The sequence below is a fragment of the Procambarus clarkii genome, chromosome 75, assembly GCF_040958095.1.
Source record: "Procambarus clarkii isolate CNS0578487 chromosome 75, FALCON_Pclarkii_2.0, whole genome shotgun sequence".
Lineage (NCBI taxonomy): Eukaryota > Metazoa > Arthropoda > Malacostraca > Decapoda > Cambaridae > Procambarus > Procambarus clarkii.
This window is the reverse complement of record NC_091224.1, coordinates 25,059,669-25,077,997: the sequence shown is the minus strand read 5'-3', so window position 1 is coordinate 25,077,997 and position 18,329 is coordinate 25,059,669. Positions and strand designations below refer to the sequence as shown.

Below are 18,329 nucleotides of genomic sequence, written 5' to 3'. Positions count from 1 at the left end.
CGATTGACTTTGACTATTAATTTTAAATATAAATAATACCAAGAATCAGAGCTACCGCGATAGGCTTCAATATTAACCTGAATAATTAAACCTCTTTTAATCCTAGTATTTTACCACAAAATGAATATACACTTTTAAACAATTAAGGTTACATGGTTTATTTCTACAAGATTGTCTATAATCATGCCGCCAAGGCTTAACATGAGAATGCTTCAAGAATAAGGATCCTTCCCTTGGTAAATAAAGAAATATAATATTATATTTACACTACTTATCACTTACAAAGGGATCAGTTCTGAAAGTCACTGCATTACTACATTCTAAACTCTGGTGCCATCTCCCCGTGATTTTACTTCCGGCAAAACATCAGCATTAGCCTACACTTCCTCAGAGGCTACAAATTACAACCCCACAACAAATAACAACTTTATTCCCGACATGAGCTACAGGAAACATTCGTTCGTCAATCTACAACATTCTTCACATTCTAGTAAGTGGACTACACAAGAGAACTGAACCCTAAGCAACACTGAAGGATGTTCTCACCATAATGTATAATATATTACACCTCGGTACAATGTACACATATTCCTGTACGAAGCTCGTGTAGTACTTAGGTTTTAGTGTTAATATTCCCACACAAAATATATATATTTGTAGTCCTCTTTTTCTTTTGAATGACGTTATTATATTCCCTTTGTTTACGGCTGGTTGTACCTAATTAAAAAGTACTTTAAATAATAACATTATATATATATATATATATATATATATTGAAAATCTACCACATCTGAAAGGTGAAATGTATAGCTTTAGCACCTTCGACCGTATTAATTCTGCTTTTGACCCAGGTTCCAAGAGGGTTGAAAGCGCTAAAGCAATACATTTCACCCTTCAAATGTAGTAGACTTTGATATTTGCATCAATGAAATACTGGTGGGTTTAGCAGGCTGCGCGCACATCAACCCGGCATGTGCGCCTTTATTGCTGCGCACGTTGATGCCTCTAAACATCCTCACTACCTTGCACAGTTAGCTAATAAAATACTGATAAACGTAACCAAATCTTAGCCAGAGATAAGCAACATAATCCATATTCATTCGTTATTACATTGATATTAACACTCATTTACCTTCCATATTGTTTTGACTACGATGTCGAGCACCACACTTAGAGAAGTTGTCCACACTTAGAGAAGTTGTCCACACTTAGAGAAGTTGTCCACACATAGAGACGTTGTCCATACATAGAGAAGTTGTCCACACATAAAGAAGTTGTCCACACATAGAGAAGTTGTAAACACTTAGAGAAGTTGTCCACACATAGAGAAGTTGTCCACACATAGAGAAGTTGTCCACACATAGAGAAGTTGTCCACACATAGAGAAGTTATCCACACATAGAGAAGTTGTCCACACATAGAGAAGTTATCCACACATAGAGAAGTTGTCCACACATAGAGAAGTTATCCACACATAGAGAAGTTGTCCACACATAGAGAAGTTGTCCACACATAGAGAAGTTGTCCACACATAGAGAAGTTGCCCACACATAGAGAAGTTGTCCACACATAGAGAAGTTGTCCACACTTAGAGAAGTTGTCCACACATAGAGAAGTTGCCCACACAAAGAGAAGTTGTCCACACATAGAGAAGTTGCCCACACTTAGAGAACTTATCCACACGTACACACAGTTATGCTCACACTAAATTACTTAATTATGTCATCACATTTCTAGTATATTTAAGAGCACATCATTTACAAATAAAATAAAATAAAAAATTAAACAAGTGACCAGATACAAAAATAACAAGAAACTAATTACAATTCTGTACGAACGCTTTCGTGACTTAGGAGACACAGAGCACGTCGACTGGCTCAGGGAGATCAAGGTGCAGGGGTAAAACCCATGAAAATAGGAATAAACAAATGCCTTTTCACATGTATACAATGCTCTTAGGTAATTTCCATTTATATTACATACAAATACATTTACTCACTTCTTACAATCGGCTTCTAGCAAATAATAAAACTAAATGCAGCATTATTACTAAATTACGTAAACGTATGATAATCGAATAAACTGAGAATAAAAAGCTGAGAGACAGATTTTAGCTGCTATTTCGCAGCTAATTATTTGAGCCCAAGAGATGTGCCAATGCTTTGATGAACGTTTAACACCGGCCGACAAAAATAAGTCCTGAACTACGTAGACTCTCATACCAGGAACCATTGAGGGCCACAGGGTTAACAGCATCGTAAACCAAACATGACAGGGCTGATATCATCAAACTTTTGAAATATTGAACAACTTGGAGGATGTTGATCTAGACAACTTCTTCAATAATAATATAATAATAATAATATTATAAATATTAATAATAAAATAATTATTAATTAATAAAATAAAATTAATTAATAAAATAAAATTAATAATTATAATAAAATAAAATAAGTGTAATAATAAAAAGGAGCAACGGAGTCAAGCTCAACAAGCCACAAAGACAGAAAACAGATGTTCTTCACCCATAGGGTTATAAACTCATGGAACCCCCTACCCGCTCAAGCCGTGAATACCAAAACACTGCTGCTTAAGAGACAAAAGATAAAATCATCAGAACAAATGAGGGGACCTTTGACAAGCCGCCGGTTTCCTGTCCTCGTCAAGGCAACTAGCGAGAGTGACCCTCAGGTAAAGAAATTAAAATAAATCACAGCTCTCATGATCTGTGCCCCAAAAAAGGACAGGAAAACACCAGTCCATCCGGGACACATCATTGGCCTCACTACTTCGTCTTATTTAAAACCTATATTTACTTAATATCATGAATCTTAAAGCACAAGATCATGAATGAAAAATTGTGAGATAAGCTAATTTCATTCACATCTCTATAGGCTAGCACACTTATACAAACTTAGCTGTCGAAAAATAAATACATACATCTATTTATTTCTGCACATAATTGTGCATTCAAGTTTCATATTGTTGTATCATTAATGTGAATACCTAATGAGGTATATAGATTTTATATATAATTTAACCTTTAGTACAGAAAGCGTTCCTACTGTTGCTAATTATCACTCATGCCTACATCCGCCAAACAGACAATACAATAGTATACGCTGAAATATATTTTCTATGGTGCCGACGCTTGAACCAAAGAAAACGTATTAGAGATCGAGGTATACGACTTGTGTAGCGGTAACTGCACCACAGGCGGCGAGGACGCTGGCAGCGCAGACGACGGCGGTGGTAGAACCCACAGCAGAGATGATAGAACCCATGCACGACGACAGGATAAACTGCGCCAGGAACACCATTGATGACACGATTGCCACGTCGGTCCCCAAGCCGCGCACCTGTTGCTCCGGCCCGTTGCTTGCCAGTACTGCTGACCCTTCGACAGTCTCAGCCTGGAACTGTTGGTGTTGAGGAAAGTTGAAGTGATTATTTAATATAGCTTTTGTAGGTGTGAACGTTCATTAAGAAACAATGCGTTCATTTTCAAAGCTACTCCCCCCCCCCCCTCCCACACACAATACCCTTCCACTTCCTATCAAGATCTTCTCTAACACAGCAGATAAGGTCAAGAAGAGAAGCCTCAAAGTCTTACCCATCTCAAAGCATATTAAAGGAGAAAATACAAGAAATAAATACAGATATATTGGTAGCGGAGACTATGCTCGCAAGAATGATAATCACTGACGAATTTTGTTCGAACCACAACGCTGTAAATGCTTCACCCACATACTACAAATACATATAATCGCCAACAGAACCTAAACACCTAACCTAACCTATATCTAAATATGCACAATATGCTAATATATAATAATATTAATTTATATTTGAGAAAATTCACGTTTTAAATGAACAGAATGTTACAATATATGAATGCGTCTTTGGGGTCGACTGCTGGATGGACTGGACTTGGTCTGAGGTCGGGATGAATAAGCGAGGTAGTCGCGTCCCAACTTGACCAAGGAAGTGGTCATAGTAGAGCAGAGTAGGAGAGTCATACTTCAAGGTAAGATGAGTTGTGGTGTAGACTCGTCTGAGATCATCACGTATCATCATGTGATGATGAGCATGGGTCCCCAGCGGTCGCCACTCTACACACAACTATATCAAACTTCTTGAAAGCAAAGTCTTACAATAGCCCAAAAGGCTATAATGTTATATTATTCTAAACATTACACACAGAAATCACACTAACGTGATGCATAAAATGAACAAATCCACAAGGGTTTCAACCCTTTTTACCCTGTCGTAGTTCAGTCGATTAAGGCAGTGTCTGGGATGCTCCCGGACGCAGGTTCGAATCCTCGTCACGGCCCTTGTGGATTTGTTTATTCTAAACATGGTAGCAAAATCTACAAAATCTACATCATTATGACTACAAAAAAGTGTTAACCTGAAGATATCCGTCTCATTCTAAAACAAACATCTTATTTAAAACATTAAATATTCTACTTTCTATAAAACTAGATATATAAACTGGTCATAGTTATACAAATACTGATGGACGAATGTACAATTACAACGAACTGTCCAATAAATATATCGGGATTATTGTCTTTAATGTAAACCTCTTGAACGACACGGAAGAATACTTAAGCTGCGAGTGCTTCCTCTCATCCAATAGTTTAGAAATGAACACTAAATACAAAAATATTCTCTGCAAGTACATCACTTTACATGGACGGGTGTACAAGTACATCACTTTACATAGACGGGTGTACAAGTACATCACTTTACATGGACGGGTGTACAAGTACATCACTTTACATGGACGGGTGTACAAGTACATCACTTTACAAGGACGGGTGTACAAGTACATCACTTTACATGGACGGGTGTACAAGTACATCACTTTACATGGACGGGTGTACAAGTACATCACTTTACAAGGACGGGTGTACAAGTACATCACTTTACATGGACGGGTGTACAAGTAAACACCTACACAATACTGAGGACCCCTCCCCCCCCACACAAGGGAATAAGAACACATGTGAACCACCAGCCCGAGATATTGTAATGGAGAGTCATGAGTAGTGTGAAGCACCTACCTGCCCCAGGGTGGATGACCTACCTGCCCCAGGGTGGATGACCTACCTGCCCCAGGGTGGATGACCTACCTGGCCCAGGGTGTGGTGGTAACCCAGCCTGGGTTACCCAGGTGCAGTAAGACCCACCGTCACCCAGCGGTAGCGACAGTGAGGTACGTACTGTCTGGGAGGCATGGTAGGGCTCAAGCAGAAGGTACAGTGGGTACGTACTGTGTGTCAAGCAGAAGGTACACTGGGGTACATACCGTCTGGGAGGCATGGTAGTGGGCGACTAGGAGGTAGGGCATGGTGAAGAGCGTAGAGTACATGACGCCGGCGCAGCAGGAGAAGAGGATGACGGCGGCCGGGTGCCTGAGGGAGGCCATGCACACCATCCCCACACTGTACACCAGTTGGCCCCACACGTACACCGGTCTGGCCCTGCCCGACACAAACACCTCCGTCACAGCCTGCACATACACCCACCTTACACCTCTCACCCAACACAAACACTATACATATTAATACACAACTGGTTTTCCACTGTTGGGGACCAGGAGACTGTCAGGCTTACTGACGTTCTGCTAAGCCTAAGCACTCTCAAGGTAGCAGCCACAACAGTTGACTGACTCACAGGTATCTATCTGCTGCTAGGTGAACACAGCACTCCGGCATAACACAAAAACAAAAGCTTTAAATGTCTCGCCTTGTCCAGGAATCGAACCAGGGGACTAAACGGTTGTGAACTGACTGTGCTTAACTATCTTCCTCATTGTATAATAATGTGGTATCTATGAATGCGAGTGCCTGAGGAGACCAGGGACGCGGGTTCGATCCCACATTATAAGTTTAGTATCTTTTAACTTCCTGCTTATTACCGTGCGTCAGTAAGGGCGGTAACTTACCTCCTGGCGGTAACTTACCAACCTCTTGACGAGACCTTCTATGAGGAAGGAGTAAACAGAACAGGAGAGGGAGTAGAGGGCCATCCCCCAGCACCCGAAGCGGACTCCTTCCTCATACAGCTCCTTCTCTTCCGTGCCATCTGGAGCCTGTAGGAACCCTTCTTCCATCAACACTACATATATTTCAATACTAAAATAACAATATGGAAAACTTGCCAGTCAAAAATAATATTTTGTATACTTCTAATCCATGATTTGCTTTTATTTTGGCTATTAACTTCCTGTGATGCAGATCATTGTTGTGGAATATGAAAGAGGTGTAGCGGCGGGACTCACCCCCGGGTCCCCGCCGAACACAGCCTCGCCCACGAAGTCGGTGAAGTAGAGAGAATAGCACACCAGAGACATCCAGCAGAAGAGATTGGTGAGGCACAGCACGCGCAGCGACTGTCAGGGTGACACAGACTGTCAGGGGTGACACAGACTGTCAGGGTGACACAGACTGTCAGGGTGATGCAGACTGTCAGGGTGACACAGACTGTCAGGGGTGACACAGACTGTCAGGGTGACACAGACTGTCAGGGTGATGCAGACTGTCAGGGTGACACAGACTGTCAGGGTGACACAGACTGTCAGGGTGATGCAGACTGTCAGGGTGATGCAGACTGTCAGGGTGACACAGACTGTCACTTACATTATATTTCATGTGCGGGTTTGATTATTAACTTATAATATTCAATTAAATATTTACTTTATAATCAGCAGTCCTGTATTTATTCTGTTCAAATTGACTTTTCCACTCAGACTGGCCCTTGGAGCCACGTTAGCCAGATATTATAGTGAAAGAGCTGGCACAAGAGCCATAGAGCCATCTGGGGACATGTCTGGGACCAGTAGCAGCCTACTCTTAGTTCTGGGGTGGACCCGGGCCCAGGCCACCACACCTAGAACCCCTCCCCCCCCCCCTCACCCATAAGAACCAACCCTTAACCAGTGGCACATATCCAGGACCTGCCCGAAACAAGCAAGAACCAGCACTAAAGTTAACCAGGAACGATTCGAGTAAACTAAGCTAGCAAGAATACATTAAGAAACATGGCCTCGCACTAGGACCTTAAGACCCCCCCCAGAACTGACTGTGGGACTGCTGAACCCTACACCCTGAACCAGTTGGACGCTCTCTAACCCCCACCCTGGAGCCTTACGACCATCCTAGACCCTTCAAGTCTCACCCTAGGCATGTACACGATGGAGAGAAGGTACTGTCGAAGGGTCGCTCCGGGCACCGCTGCTTCTTCAATGTCTGCCAATATTTCCTCCTCCTCCTCCTCGCCGCCCGCCTTCACCACCGTCGTCGGGTTCTGTAAGACACGCCAGCATCATCACTACTTCGTGATACCCTTCAAATATGAAGAACTCTGAGGAACACAGAACAAGGTGACTAGTACACCCGCCATGTAACTGGCTTTGTGTACTCTCTAGGTTACTTTGTAACTCTCACAGACCTATCGCCACTCTCAAACAAGTCATCACTTTATTAACTACAAAGATGAATTAGAAACATTGGCAGTAGTAGATGCCTACGTAGTAAACAATTATACTTGTCAAAACTGCACCTCCCAACGAGACGTCACTTAAAAAAATTATGTTACAAAACCTAACTAAATCTAACCTAACCTACTTACATAATATTTGCCCCCAAACAGCATACAACGTACATACAGATATGTGCTCACATTAACATAGCAATACTGTACTGTGAATATTTCCTTAGCACACAAGGATGCTTTCCACACACCAGCAAAATATTATTGTATATCAGCAGGAAATATATATCCGTTCACAGTATATAAAGACTTGTGTCTGTTGTACGTCTTGTGTCTGCGGAAGATCTTGTTCCAATGTAGAAGGTCTTGTGTCTGCGGAAGATCTTGTTCCAATGTAGAAGGTCTTGTGTCTGCGGAAGATCTTGTTCCAATGTAGAAGGTCTTGTGTCTGCGGAAGATCTTGTTCCAATGTAGAAGGTCTTGTGTCTGCGGAAGATCTTGTTCCAATGTAGAAGGTCTCGTGTCTGCGGAAGATCTTGTTCCAATGTAGAAGGTCTCGTGTCTGCGGAAGATCTTGTTCCAATGTAGAAGGTCTCGTGTCTGCGGAAGATCTTGTTCCAATGTAGAAGGTCTTGTGTCTGCGGAAGATCTTGTTCCAATGTAGAAGGTCTTGTGTCTGCGGAAGATCTTGTTCCAATGTAGAAGGTCTTGTGTCTGCGGAAGATCTTGTTCCAATGTAGAAGGTCTCGTGTCTGCGGAAGATCTTGTTCTAATGTAGAAGGCCTTGTGTCTGCGGAAGATCTTGTTCCAATGTAGAAGGTCTTGTGTCTGCGGAAGATCTTGTTCCAATGTAGAAGGTCTTGTGTCTGCGGAAGATCTTGTTCCAATGTAGAAGGTCTCGTGTGTAATGTAGCAAGCCTTGTGTGTAAAGTATAAAGTGGTGTGTGCGTAATGTAACAGAAGTGTAAAGCGTAGGAGGTAATGTAGCAGGTGGTGTTTACATCACTGTGTAGACGGTAGCGTTTATGATGGAGGAGGCGGTGGTGGGTATGGGAGAGTAGCGGCCACCCTCTCCACCCACCTGCTGACTGAAGGAGGTCTCCTGCTGTGGCTTCTCCTGGGCCAGCTTCTTACCGTAGCCCTGGTCCTCGTAGCCCTGGCCCTCGTAGCCCTGGCCATCGTAGCCCTGGTAGCGCTGGGCTTCAATTCCCTCATCCGGGTCGTGGCCATTCTGCTATTACGGTCAGAAAAGCAAGATCGTGTTACTGAAAACGAGACATTATCGACAGTTCGCAACCAATTCTAATCACAACTAAATAACACAAATATGAAAAGAATAATCAATAATGAGACTGGAAGGAGTGATGAGTGATGCGTCAACTCCATGTCTTTACAACTCTACACCCAAAATGTTACACCGCTCCTGCAGTACTGAGGGCCAGCCTCGCGTCCTAACCCCCAGAAAGCAAAATAACGTAGCTGGAGAAATTCCAAGAGATTGATGGTAGAAAAGACTAGTCCCAGAGCTGAGAGGCGTGACTTATGAGGAAAAAAAATAGGGGAATTGAATCTCATGAGCAGGCGATGAGTCAATCATGAATCATGATACAGTATCATGAATCTCATGATACTGCAAAAACACGCTACAGGCGCACGCGCGTGTGTGTGGGAGAGAGAAATATATGTAGTAGGTATGATAGAGGAAATATATGTCGGGAATCAGTACACTAGACAACCGACGCTTAGAAAGGCGGGGTCCAAGAGCTAACAGCTCGATCCTGCAGGCATAAATAGCAAATGCACACACACACACACACACACACACACACACACACACACACACACACACACACACACACACACACACACACACACACACTTGCGAGTCCTCGTGGAAAGTGCACCTCATCTGGCCTTACCAGAGATGCAAATTATAATTAACGAGAGGATTTAGCCAGCAGCTCCGCCGGGAATCTGTGATTCATGATAGATCACATCATGATCCACGACGCCTTCCTCCTCACATTAATTTACTTCTCTGCACCACTTTCTGTCGTGTCCACTTTATGGGGTCCCCATTTTCTGGGGTCCCCACTTTCTGTGGTCCCCATTTTCTATGGGCCCCATTTTCTGGGGTCCCCAATTTCTGTGGCCCCTATTTTTTTTACAGTGCTAGCTTCGTGTGCCTATTTTTGTGATGTTATATTTACACTGAAGCAATCCCCTTCCCTTCCTTCCAATTTAAAACTTCAAAACCAAATTCTCTGGTAATTTCCTCGACACTTACCGTTTACGTAGACACATTCCATGGCACTTACCAACGTAATTCCCGACACTTATCCAGATACTTCCTCCAGACAGAAAGGCCCATCCCAAGACACTTACACCTAGTTACTTCCCCTAGACACTTACAGTGTCAGTGTCGTACAGTGTCGACTGTACCCTGGCACAGTCCAGCCCGGATACTCACCGCCAGGGGGAGCGAGTTAGGCCGGAGTGGAGGTAGGCCGGTTGTGTTCATACTGCCGTATCCGGCCTTGGCTTCCTCGTCCTCGTGGCCAGCCGGCTGATCCGTCGACATGCCCTGGTGGCGGGAGTTCACTTATAAATCAGGGACATGTTAATGGTAAACACATCATTACGTTAATTAACAACTCAGTAGTGAGTGGTAATGACCCCGAATTGTCAGCATGACAACAGTTTGAGCCGGAATATAAGGCAGTTGAGAGAGGTGCAACATTGCGTTACCTCGTTAAATCAGCTCATTAACAGGGACAAGATAATTAACGACACCTTTACCTGTAAATTCGTATCAAGGAGGTTGTTGGCTTCTTATCGCTCCAGGCATTAATCACTAATAACAACAATAATAATAATAAAATAATTATTATTATTTTTAATGCCATAATCATAACTTTATTTTACTATATCAAACAACTTCACGATCAGGATACAACATGATATACATAAGACAGCTTCACATACAGAAGATAACGTGACATACAGGACACAGCTTCACATACAGCGTTACCTATCAATAAAACGTTTAACTCTCAGTATAACAATATATTATTTACTTGTCACCATTGTATATCCTAGTGAAGCAATACCTTGATGTGTATACATCGTGATGTGCTCATACACACATTCGTACAAAACAGGATTCAGCCCAACCAACATTTCACCTCAAAGGAGACTTAGCGCGTAGATCACATCCTCTAAAACTTTCTCTCAAAACATTGACCAAAAAAAAACATGATTTACTTCCTAGAAACAACACTATTACCTCTCAAAACAAGATTTGCTTTTTAATAGCATATTTACCTCAGAAAATATGATCCGCCAATTTACGAAAAACTATCAAATTTAAAAAAAACAAGAATAACCAGAAGCCAAAGTCAGCGTCTTGTGTGTACACAAACAACATATTAACAGTCTCATGGGAAGTGTGTTTGCTGGGAGTCCGCAGCCCACGTGATTAAACCGTAAAACACGCTTGTAAAAGCACACAGACACACACACACACACACAGGGTTAATACCAAACCAGACAGTGCTTCTTGTGTGCTATATTACCACAGGAGCACACAAAGGGATAGAAGTCAGGAGAGAGAGAGAGAGAGAGAGAGAGAGAGAGAGAGAGAGAGAGAGAGAGAGAGAGAGAGAGAGAGAGAGAGAGAGAGAGAGAGAGAGAGAGAGAGAGAGAGAAGACAGGAGAGAGAGAGAGAGAGAGATGGAGGGCTCACCTTCTGGAGTTGGGCCTTGGTGGAGTTGCGGAGGACGTCGAGGGGGATCTCCCTGAAGGAGTAGAGGGTGCTGACGACGCAGGCGATGAAGATGAAGGTCACCAGAGTGAACACCGCCTTCACATGCCCTCCCAGCATCACTCCTGCCGTGGGCGGGGGTGTTGAGGTGGGCGTGCGGGCGGTTTGAGTGCAGAGTGTGGGTGTATACATGGGTGAGAGCGTGGATGTGTACGGGTCGCCCCAGTAAACACACGTATGGATGTGTATGTGGGGTGGACACAGAGTAATACATTAAGCTGACATAAAATCACACAAACACATATACAGTTTACATGACAAATATTCAGTTTGATGTCCTAGTTACAAATATAATGATGTGAGAAGATAGGAAGGTCCGCGTGGCGGTGCTCACCAATGAGAGTGGAGTCCCAGTTGATGCCGCCCATGGCGTACCCGAAGCCTCCTCCCAGACCAGCCATGATGGTGAAGGTGGACAGCCCCACGGCGTGGTCCTCTGCCGCCGCCACCACCACCAGCAGGAGCACCAGGAGCACCAGCAGGAGCAGGAACACCAGCAGGAGCACCACCAGCAGAAGCATCAGCAGGAGCAGGAGGGAAGATAATTATCAAGAGAAAACACTAAGCTATGCCGACTATATACTCGTCCTGGGGGGAGAGAGGAAGTTAGTCTGGCTAATGTCTTTTCTTCTGGAGCTCCTGGGTTGAGCTTCAGCTCTAGTATCCCGTCATACTACCTGTTCTTGCAATGACTTGTGACCTGTAAGGCTGTCCGTGTTGGCACTGTCTACCATCTCCTCCCTTACACTTACGTCCCGAAGTGGGGGGGGGGGAGGTTGAAATTCAATTGTTTTTTTCAAAGTCTTCGCTTTGAAAAAAAACAAAATATTACTCTGTATCCATCATTATCTCACTCGACACTAAGTGTTATCTTTCCCTTTTCACAATTGAAATTTAATATTTTCCCCCCACGGCTCGATCCTGTTCATGTTCTACACCACCCCACCATCCATTATCACGGTCATGTTTAACGTGATCTCCACTCACCTGTTGTACACAAGTCTGCAGGTTTTAGAGGGTGGAAATCTAAATATTTTGTAGGGTGTTAGTCTGAATGTTTAAGCAGGTGTTTACCCGGGTGTTTGGAAGATTTAACGGGTATTTGTCTGGATATTTTTGTTGTTAAAGTTTGTAAGTATTGGCGAGGAGAGTTGAGTGTGTATGAACACTGCCAGGTCCGAAGCCTCACACACTCCAACACGTTACACGGAAACCTGCTCCCAACTCATCCAATATTGGTGTAGCGGTGGCAGCCTGCCTCTGTCACGCTACCAAACTTTTCCTCCGCTCTACACAACCCACTTCTGCCTCAAGCACAAAAAACATTTTCGATAAACGTTGAAAAAGAGAGAGAATTGTCTCTCGCTCTGAGGTGTAATTTATAAAATAGATGACTATAATGTTTTATGAAGAAAATGACATGAACGTATCATCAATATGAGGCGATCGTAATTCGTTAGTCTGTTAATAGCCTCATGTACTTATTATTTGAGAATAGCCTAATTTACTAAATATTTGAGACTAAGTCGAGGGTTCCTTGAGTATAATGACATAGAGCACTAAATGGTAGAGTAGAGCTTTATGAACTTATAAATTTATGAGCACTAAATGGTAAAGTAGAGCCTTATGAACTTATGAGCAGAACTCAAAAACCACTTCCAGGCCTCCTTAAAGCACCGGGTCGGTCACTTTTACAAGTGCACATTTCCACCGCCGTGTTCACACTCCACGTCAGTGATGCCATCTGCTGATCCGGTTATTACTTTTTTAATTGGATTCTCACATTTTATAACGTCGGAATTGAGTATTATAGATGAAAGGAATTCAGGTAGATTTAGCGCGATTCTTGTCCTCTCTTTTTTTAAATTCTGAAATCTGGAAATGCTCGCGTGTTCAATCCCACCTCAGTCCAGGTCAACAACACTGTCACCTCCAGTTAATATTGGACAGTTAACCTCCAGTTAATATTGGACAGTTAACCTCCAGTTAATATTGGCCAGTTAACCTCTAGTTAATATTGGACAGTTAACCTCTAGTTAATATTGGAGAGGATGATGAGTCACAATAACGTGGCTAAAGTATGATGACCAGACCACACACTAGAATGTGAAGGGACGACGACGTTTCGGTCCGTCCTGGACAATTCTCAAGTCGATTGTGGCTCATTCTCAAGTCGACAATTGACTTGAGAATGGTCCAGGACGGACGCAAACGTCGTCGTCCCTTCACATTCTAGTGTGTGGTCTGGTCATCAATATTGGAGAGTTAACCTTCAGTTAATATCGCAAAGTTTACTTCCAATGAATACTGTCAATAATCCAACCTTTAAGTAACACATTATACAAACTTTAATAAACTAAGTAACTCAACTCAATCGAACAATGCTCAAAATTGCACAAATTAAAACAACCTCAAACAGGTAAGAAGAATTTTTAAACTTAAGGACAGTGCCGAGTTCCCCATTTAAAAGTTTTATTAAAAAAATGTTAAACATCGAAAAAATTAATAAATCATATTTTAATAATTTTGAGTGACGTTAGTGTGACTTCTGCTCTGCATGTTGGCAGTAAACAAATTGCCAGAGCGACAAATCTCTCTTCAGGGAGACATTCAATTTAATTAACACGGTGGTTGTTATTTTATATTTAATTAATCCCAAACTTAAGTGGGTGTCTTAGTTCAGAGCGAAGTTGGCTGCGTATCGTGACCTCTGAGAGCCACAGGGCCCCCAAGAGCCACAGAGACCAAGAGCCACAGAGACCCCAAGAGTCACAGGGACCCCAAGAGCCACAGAGACCCCAAGAGTCACAGGGACCCCAAGAGTCATAGTGCTCCCAAGAGCCACAGTGCTCCCTAGTGAGCCACAGGGACTCCAAGAGCCACAGGGACTCCAAGAGCCACAGGGACTCCAAGAGCCACAGGGACTCCAAGAGCCACAGGGACCCCAAGAGCCACAGTGCTCCCAAGAGCCACAGTGCCCCAAGAGCCACAGTGGCCCCAAGAGCTACAGAAACCCCAAGAGCCACAGTGCCTCCAAGAGCCACAGGGACCCCAAGAGCTACAGAAACCCCAAGAGCCACAGGGACCCCAAGAGCCATAGGGACCCCAAGAGCCACAGTTCCCCCAAGAGTCACAGTGCCCCCAAGAGCCACAGTGCCCCCAAGAGCCACGGGGACACGGAGGCGCCACCATCCCCACTCTTATTGTGGCTGGCGGCTAAGTCCCGCTAAGTCTTCAGCGCCGCCATGCGAATATGAAACACTGCTGATAGGATTTTGTTGTGTAAATTAATTGAAACCTTAAGACGAGCGGCTTTAAGGAAAGAAAAGTTAGCAATTGGTGGTGTAAAGTAGCTAGGAGCTGCTCTCTCTCTCCAGGCCTGTAGGGCGTCTCTCGTCTCTGGCAGCCTCGGCAGCATGCAAAACAAAGATATCATTCCCTTATTACATAAACAAAATTACTGATTTTTTATCAAGACCTCCAGTTTTTTGTGTATATTTTGTGCGGGTAAAGTGCTGTGTGTTGTGGGAGGCGGGGGTGTGTTGTGGGAGGCGGGGGTGTGTTGTGGGAGGCGGGGGTGTGTTGTGGGAGGCGGGGGTGTGTTGTGGGAGGCGGGGGTGTGTTGTGGGAGGCGGGGGTGTGTTGTGGGAGGCGGGGGTGTGTTGTGGGAGGCGGGGGTGTGTTGTGGGAGGCGGGGGTGTGTTGTAGGAGGCGGGGGTGTGTTGTAGGAGGCGGGGGTGTGTTGTAGGAGGCGGGGGTGTGTTGTAGGAGGCGGGGGTGTGTTGTGGGAGGCGGGGGTGTGTTGTGCGCACCTCTATACTTGCCACAGCTGGGCTAAAGGTTTATATAATAAAGTTTGGTGTTTGAGATGGACCCGGGTTTTACATTTTTGGTAATAGTGATGCTTAAAGTTCATGTATCATAGTCTGGATTATTTATCTTATTCTAGATTAAGTATCATGTCTAGATTATGTATAAATTTCTCAACGTTTGCTATCACCTAATACCACTTGTTCACCTAGCAGTAATCAGGTACCCAGGAGTTAGTCAGCTTGTTGTAGGGGCTGCATCCTGGCGAGTCAGTAGTTCTATCTTGGGGGGGGGGGGGACCTCGATATAACCCTAACTTGCATATATATACACTGGCTGTCTGTTTCCCCAACACAATGAATTATAATAAGAGATTAGATGGAGGACAGGGGTACGGGCTCACCATAGCCCGTGCTACATGGACATTACGTCCTGAGTAGCTAAATCTGACAGGGAGTGAGAGAAAAGGAGGTGAGAGAAAAGGAGGTGAGAGAAAAGGAGGTGAGAGAAGAGGTGAGAGAAGAGGTGAGAGACTGACCGGGAATGGTGACGTCGAGCAGGTAGGCCCTCGAGGGGCTCTGGCAGGCGTCGGCGTCGAAGTCGAGCAACATGGTGCCGACGATGGTGAAGAAGATGCCCCACGGGTGGGACTGGTACCCGGTCTTGTCCTCCTCCTGCTGCTCCTCCTGACCTTCAGAGACTCCTGGCGGCGCTGCTGACGAACCTGTCGGTCGGACACTGTGTAGAGCTGGCTCTCTTGAGGGAGATCTTCAGTGTTACCTCGCTACACTACCGTAAACTGTCTACCACACGACCTGTCTGCTGCTCTCTCTCAGTCACAGACGATGTGTATGTAAAGTGGGCTGTCTGTCAGCCATCGTGGCTGATCTCTTTGGTCTGTATTTCGTATATTAATACATCTTCAGACTCCTTCTGAAGATGTATTAATATACGAAAGTACTTAAGGAAATTCCTGTTTCAATTTTCCTCCGTGGTCTGACACTGTCACATTTTTAATCACGTGTTTATTTTCGTGATATACACACACACACACACACATTTATATATATATATATATATATATATATATATATATATATATATATATATATATATATATATATATATATGCGAACAAGCCTGAATGGTCCCCAGGACAGTTTTTGCTGATGAGTTTTCAGTTATATATATATATATAACTGAAAACTCATCAGCAAAAACTGTCCTGGGGACCATTCAGGCTTGTTCGCATATATATATATATATATATATATATATATATATATATATATATATATATATATATATATATATATATATATATATAATGTCACGAGGGGAAAGGGGATAAAAGTGACAGTCAGAGGCGAGCAACGGGGGATCTAGAACGGAAATAACAGGTGGCGTTGCAAAGCGATTTGGTTAAGATTGGAAGTCTGTCACAGGGAGACAGTTGTACACGCGCGTGTGCGTGTGCGTGTGTGTGTGTGTGTGTGTGTGTGTGTGTGTGTGTGTGCGTGTGTGTGCGTGCGTGCGTGTGCGTGCGTGCGTGTGTGTGTGTGTGTGCGTGTGTGTGTGTACTCACCTATATGTGCTTGCAGGATCGAGCATTGACTCTTTGTGTGTGTGTGTGTGCGTGTGTGTGTGTGCGTGTGTGTGTGTGTGTGTGTGTGTGTGTGTGTGTGTGTGTGTGTGTGTGTGTGTGTGTGTGTGTGCGTGTGTGTGTGTGTGTGTGTGAATATTCCCCTAAATATGTTAGCTGAGTGGAGCAGTAAGTAGAGAGACCCGCCTTAGTACCCGCCCCCTCACCCCACACACTTTACCAGCATCAATGAGAGAGACGTTGTCGGGGTCCTGGAGCTGGGTGACGACCTGGGTGATGGTGCTGGCGTTGAGGAAGCCGGCCTCCGTAGCCGTCATCAGCTCACTCACCTGTCACACATAACGGAACATCAGAACAACACAACCCACGACTCACACCTACCCGTCTAAAGGGAAGTAACAATAACAATGACGATGACAAGACGGGTGAGGACCTACCTGCTGGGAGGTGAAGGGGTCGTTGGAGGAAGAGGTGTTGGCGAGGGTCGTGGTGTTCCAGTCGTCTCCAAGAGCTAGGCCGATGGCCTTCCCATTGGGCACCAGCACCAGGCCTGCAGCAGGCAACACACTCAGTCACCAACACAAAACACCAAACAATGGATATTAATGTGGGTATATATAATATACCCACATGTGAATATGTAGTAGTGAAATATGAGACTACGACCGTCCCAAACCTGAGGAGAACCTCAGTGGATCGAACTCATAGTCAAAAAGTGGTGTAGGAGTCCGTAGAATGGGACGGGTTGCATCAGGGGGGGGGGGGATGTTGTGGGTCGCAGAGGGTAAAAATGTGGGTTGTGGGTAAATACTGGTTTGGAAATAGGGTTGTTGATATGTGGAACAGTTTTACCGGGTCACCTAGTATAAATGGGATCACTTGATTGATTCAAGCGAAGGTTACACATATATATAGGACGCTGGCAAATATTAAACGTCCTTGAAAATACATGTTCTTTCAATTCAGTATATACACCATGTGTAAAGCCTATACTACAATATGCAGCACCGGCCTGGAATCCGCATCTTGTGAAGCACAAAACCAAAATTGAAATAATGCAGAGATTTGCATAAAAATTAATGCGAGAATAAAGATGGAGAGATTACTAGTACAGAGTCTTGAAGACACCTGAACCCTAGCACAGTTATGCCTCTCCTGCTCTGACAGGGTAAGACAACTGCTACAGAAACTAGTGAGTTATTAAGCACTTAACCACTGAAGGTGATTAAGAGATACTTTTACAAGCTCAGGTTATAGTTACATCACATACATTGTATAACAGACGCATTATATAGTCAATCTTGGGTACAAGTCTAGTATATCATCAAGTGTTCCAGTATTCATATAGTTTTTAATTTCATATAGTCCAGTATTCATATAGAGTTCAGCATACCTCAGCCCAGGAGGGCGAAAGTCAGTCAATATGGGATATTCTACAATATAATGTTCAAGGGAGTGCATGTTTTCTCTTTCACAAAGTTGACACATTGTGTATTCGACATTTGCGTTTTGAGAGAGCTTCTCTCGTACATACAGTAATGAAGCGCGTCAATGACTGGGCAAGTACAACTCAAACCGAACTTGCAGGTA

General features: G+C 43.9%; 1 protein-coding gene across 1 annotated transcript in view; it reads right to left on the bottom strand.

Moving 5' to 3' along the window:
- Nucleotides 1-412: 412 nt before the first annotated feature.
- Nucleotides 413-18,329, bottom strand: part of lovit (loss of visual transmission) — a 76,364-nt gene continuing 58,447 nt past the window's right edge. Inside the window, exons 5-16 of the mRNA XM_069313397.1 lie at nucleotides 17,177-17,289; nucleotides 16,960-17,068; nucleotides 15,675-15,860; nucleotides 11,661-11,762; nucleotides 11,249-11,391; nucleotides 9,974-10,087; nucleotides 8,585-8,737; nucleotides 7,189-7,317; nucleotides 6,293-6,403; nucleotides 5,979-6,103; nucleotides 5,318-5,492; nucleotides 413-3,419 (exon numbers count right to left, since the gene is read on the bottom strand). Of these exons, the coding sequence (XP_069169498.1) occupies nucleotides 3,171-3,419; nucleotides 5,318-5,492; nucleotides 5,979-6,103; nucleotides 6,293-6,403; nucleotides 7,189-7,317; nucleotides 8,585-8,737; nucleotides 9,974-10,087; nucleotides 11,249-11,391; nucleotides 11,661-11,762; nucleotides 15,675-15,860; nucleotides 16,960-17,068; nucleotides 17,177-17,289 (1,709 nt within the window). The 3' untranslated portion in view covers nucleotides 413-3,170. The remainder of the gene's footprint in view (nucleotides 3,420-5,317; nucleotides 5,493-5,978; nucleotides 6,104-6,292; nucleotides 6,404-7,188; nucleotides 7,318-8,584; nucleotides 8,738-9,973; nucleotides 10,088-11,248; nucleotides 11,392-11,660; nucleotides 11,763-15,674; nucleotides 15,861-16,959; nucleotides 17,069-17,176; nucleotides 17,290-18,329) is intronic.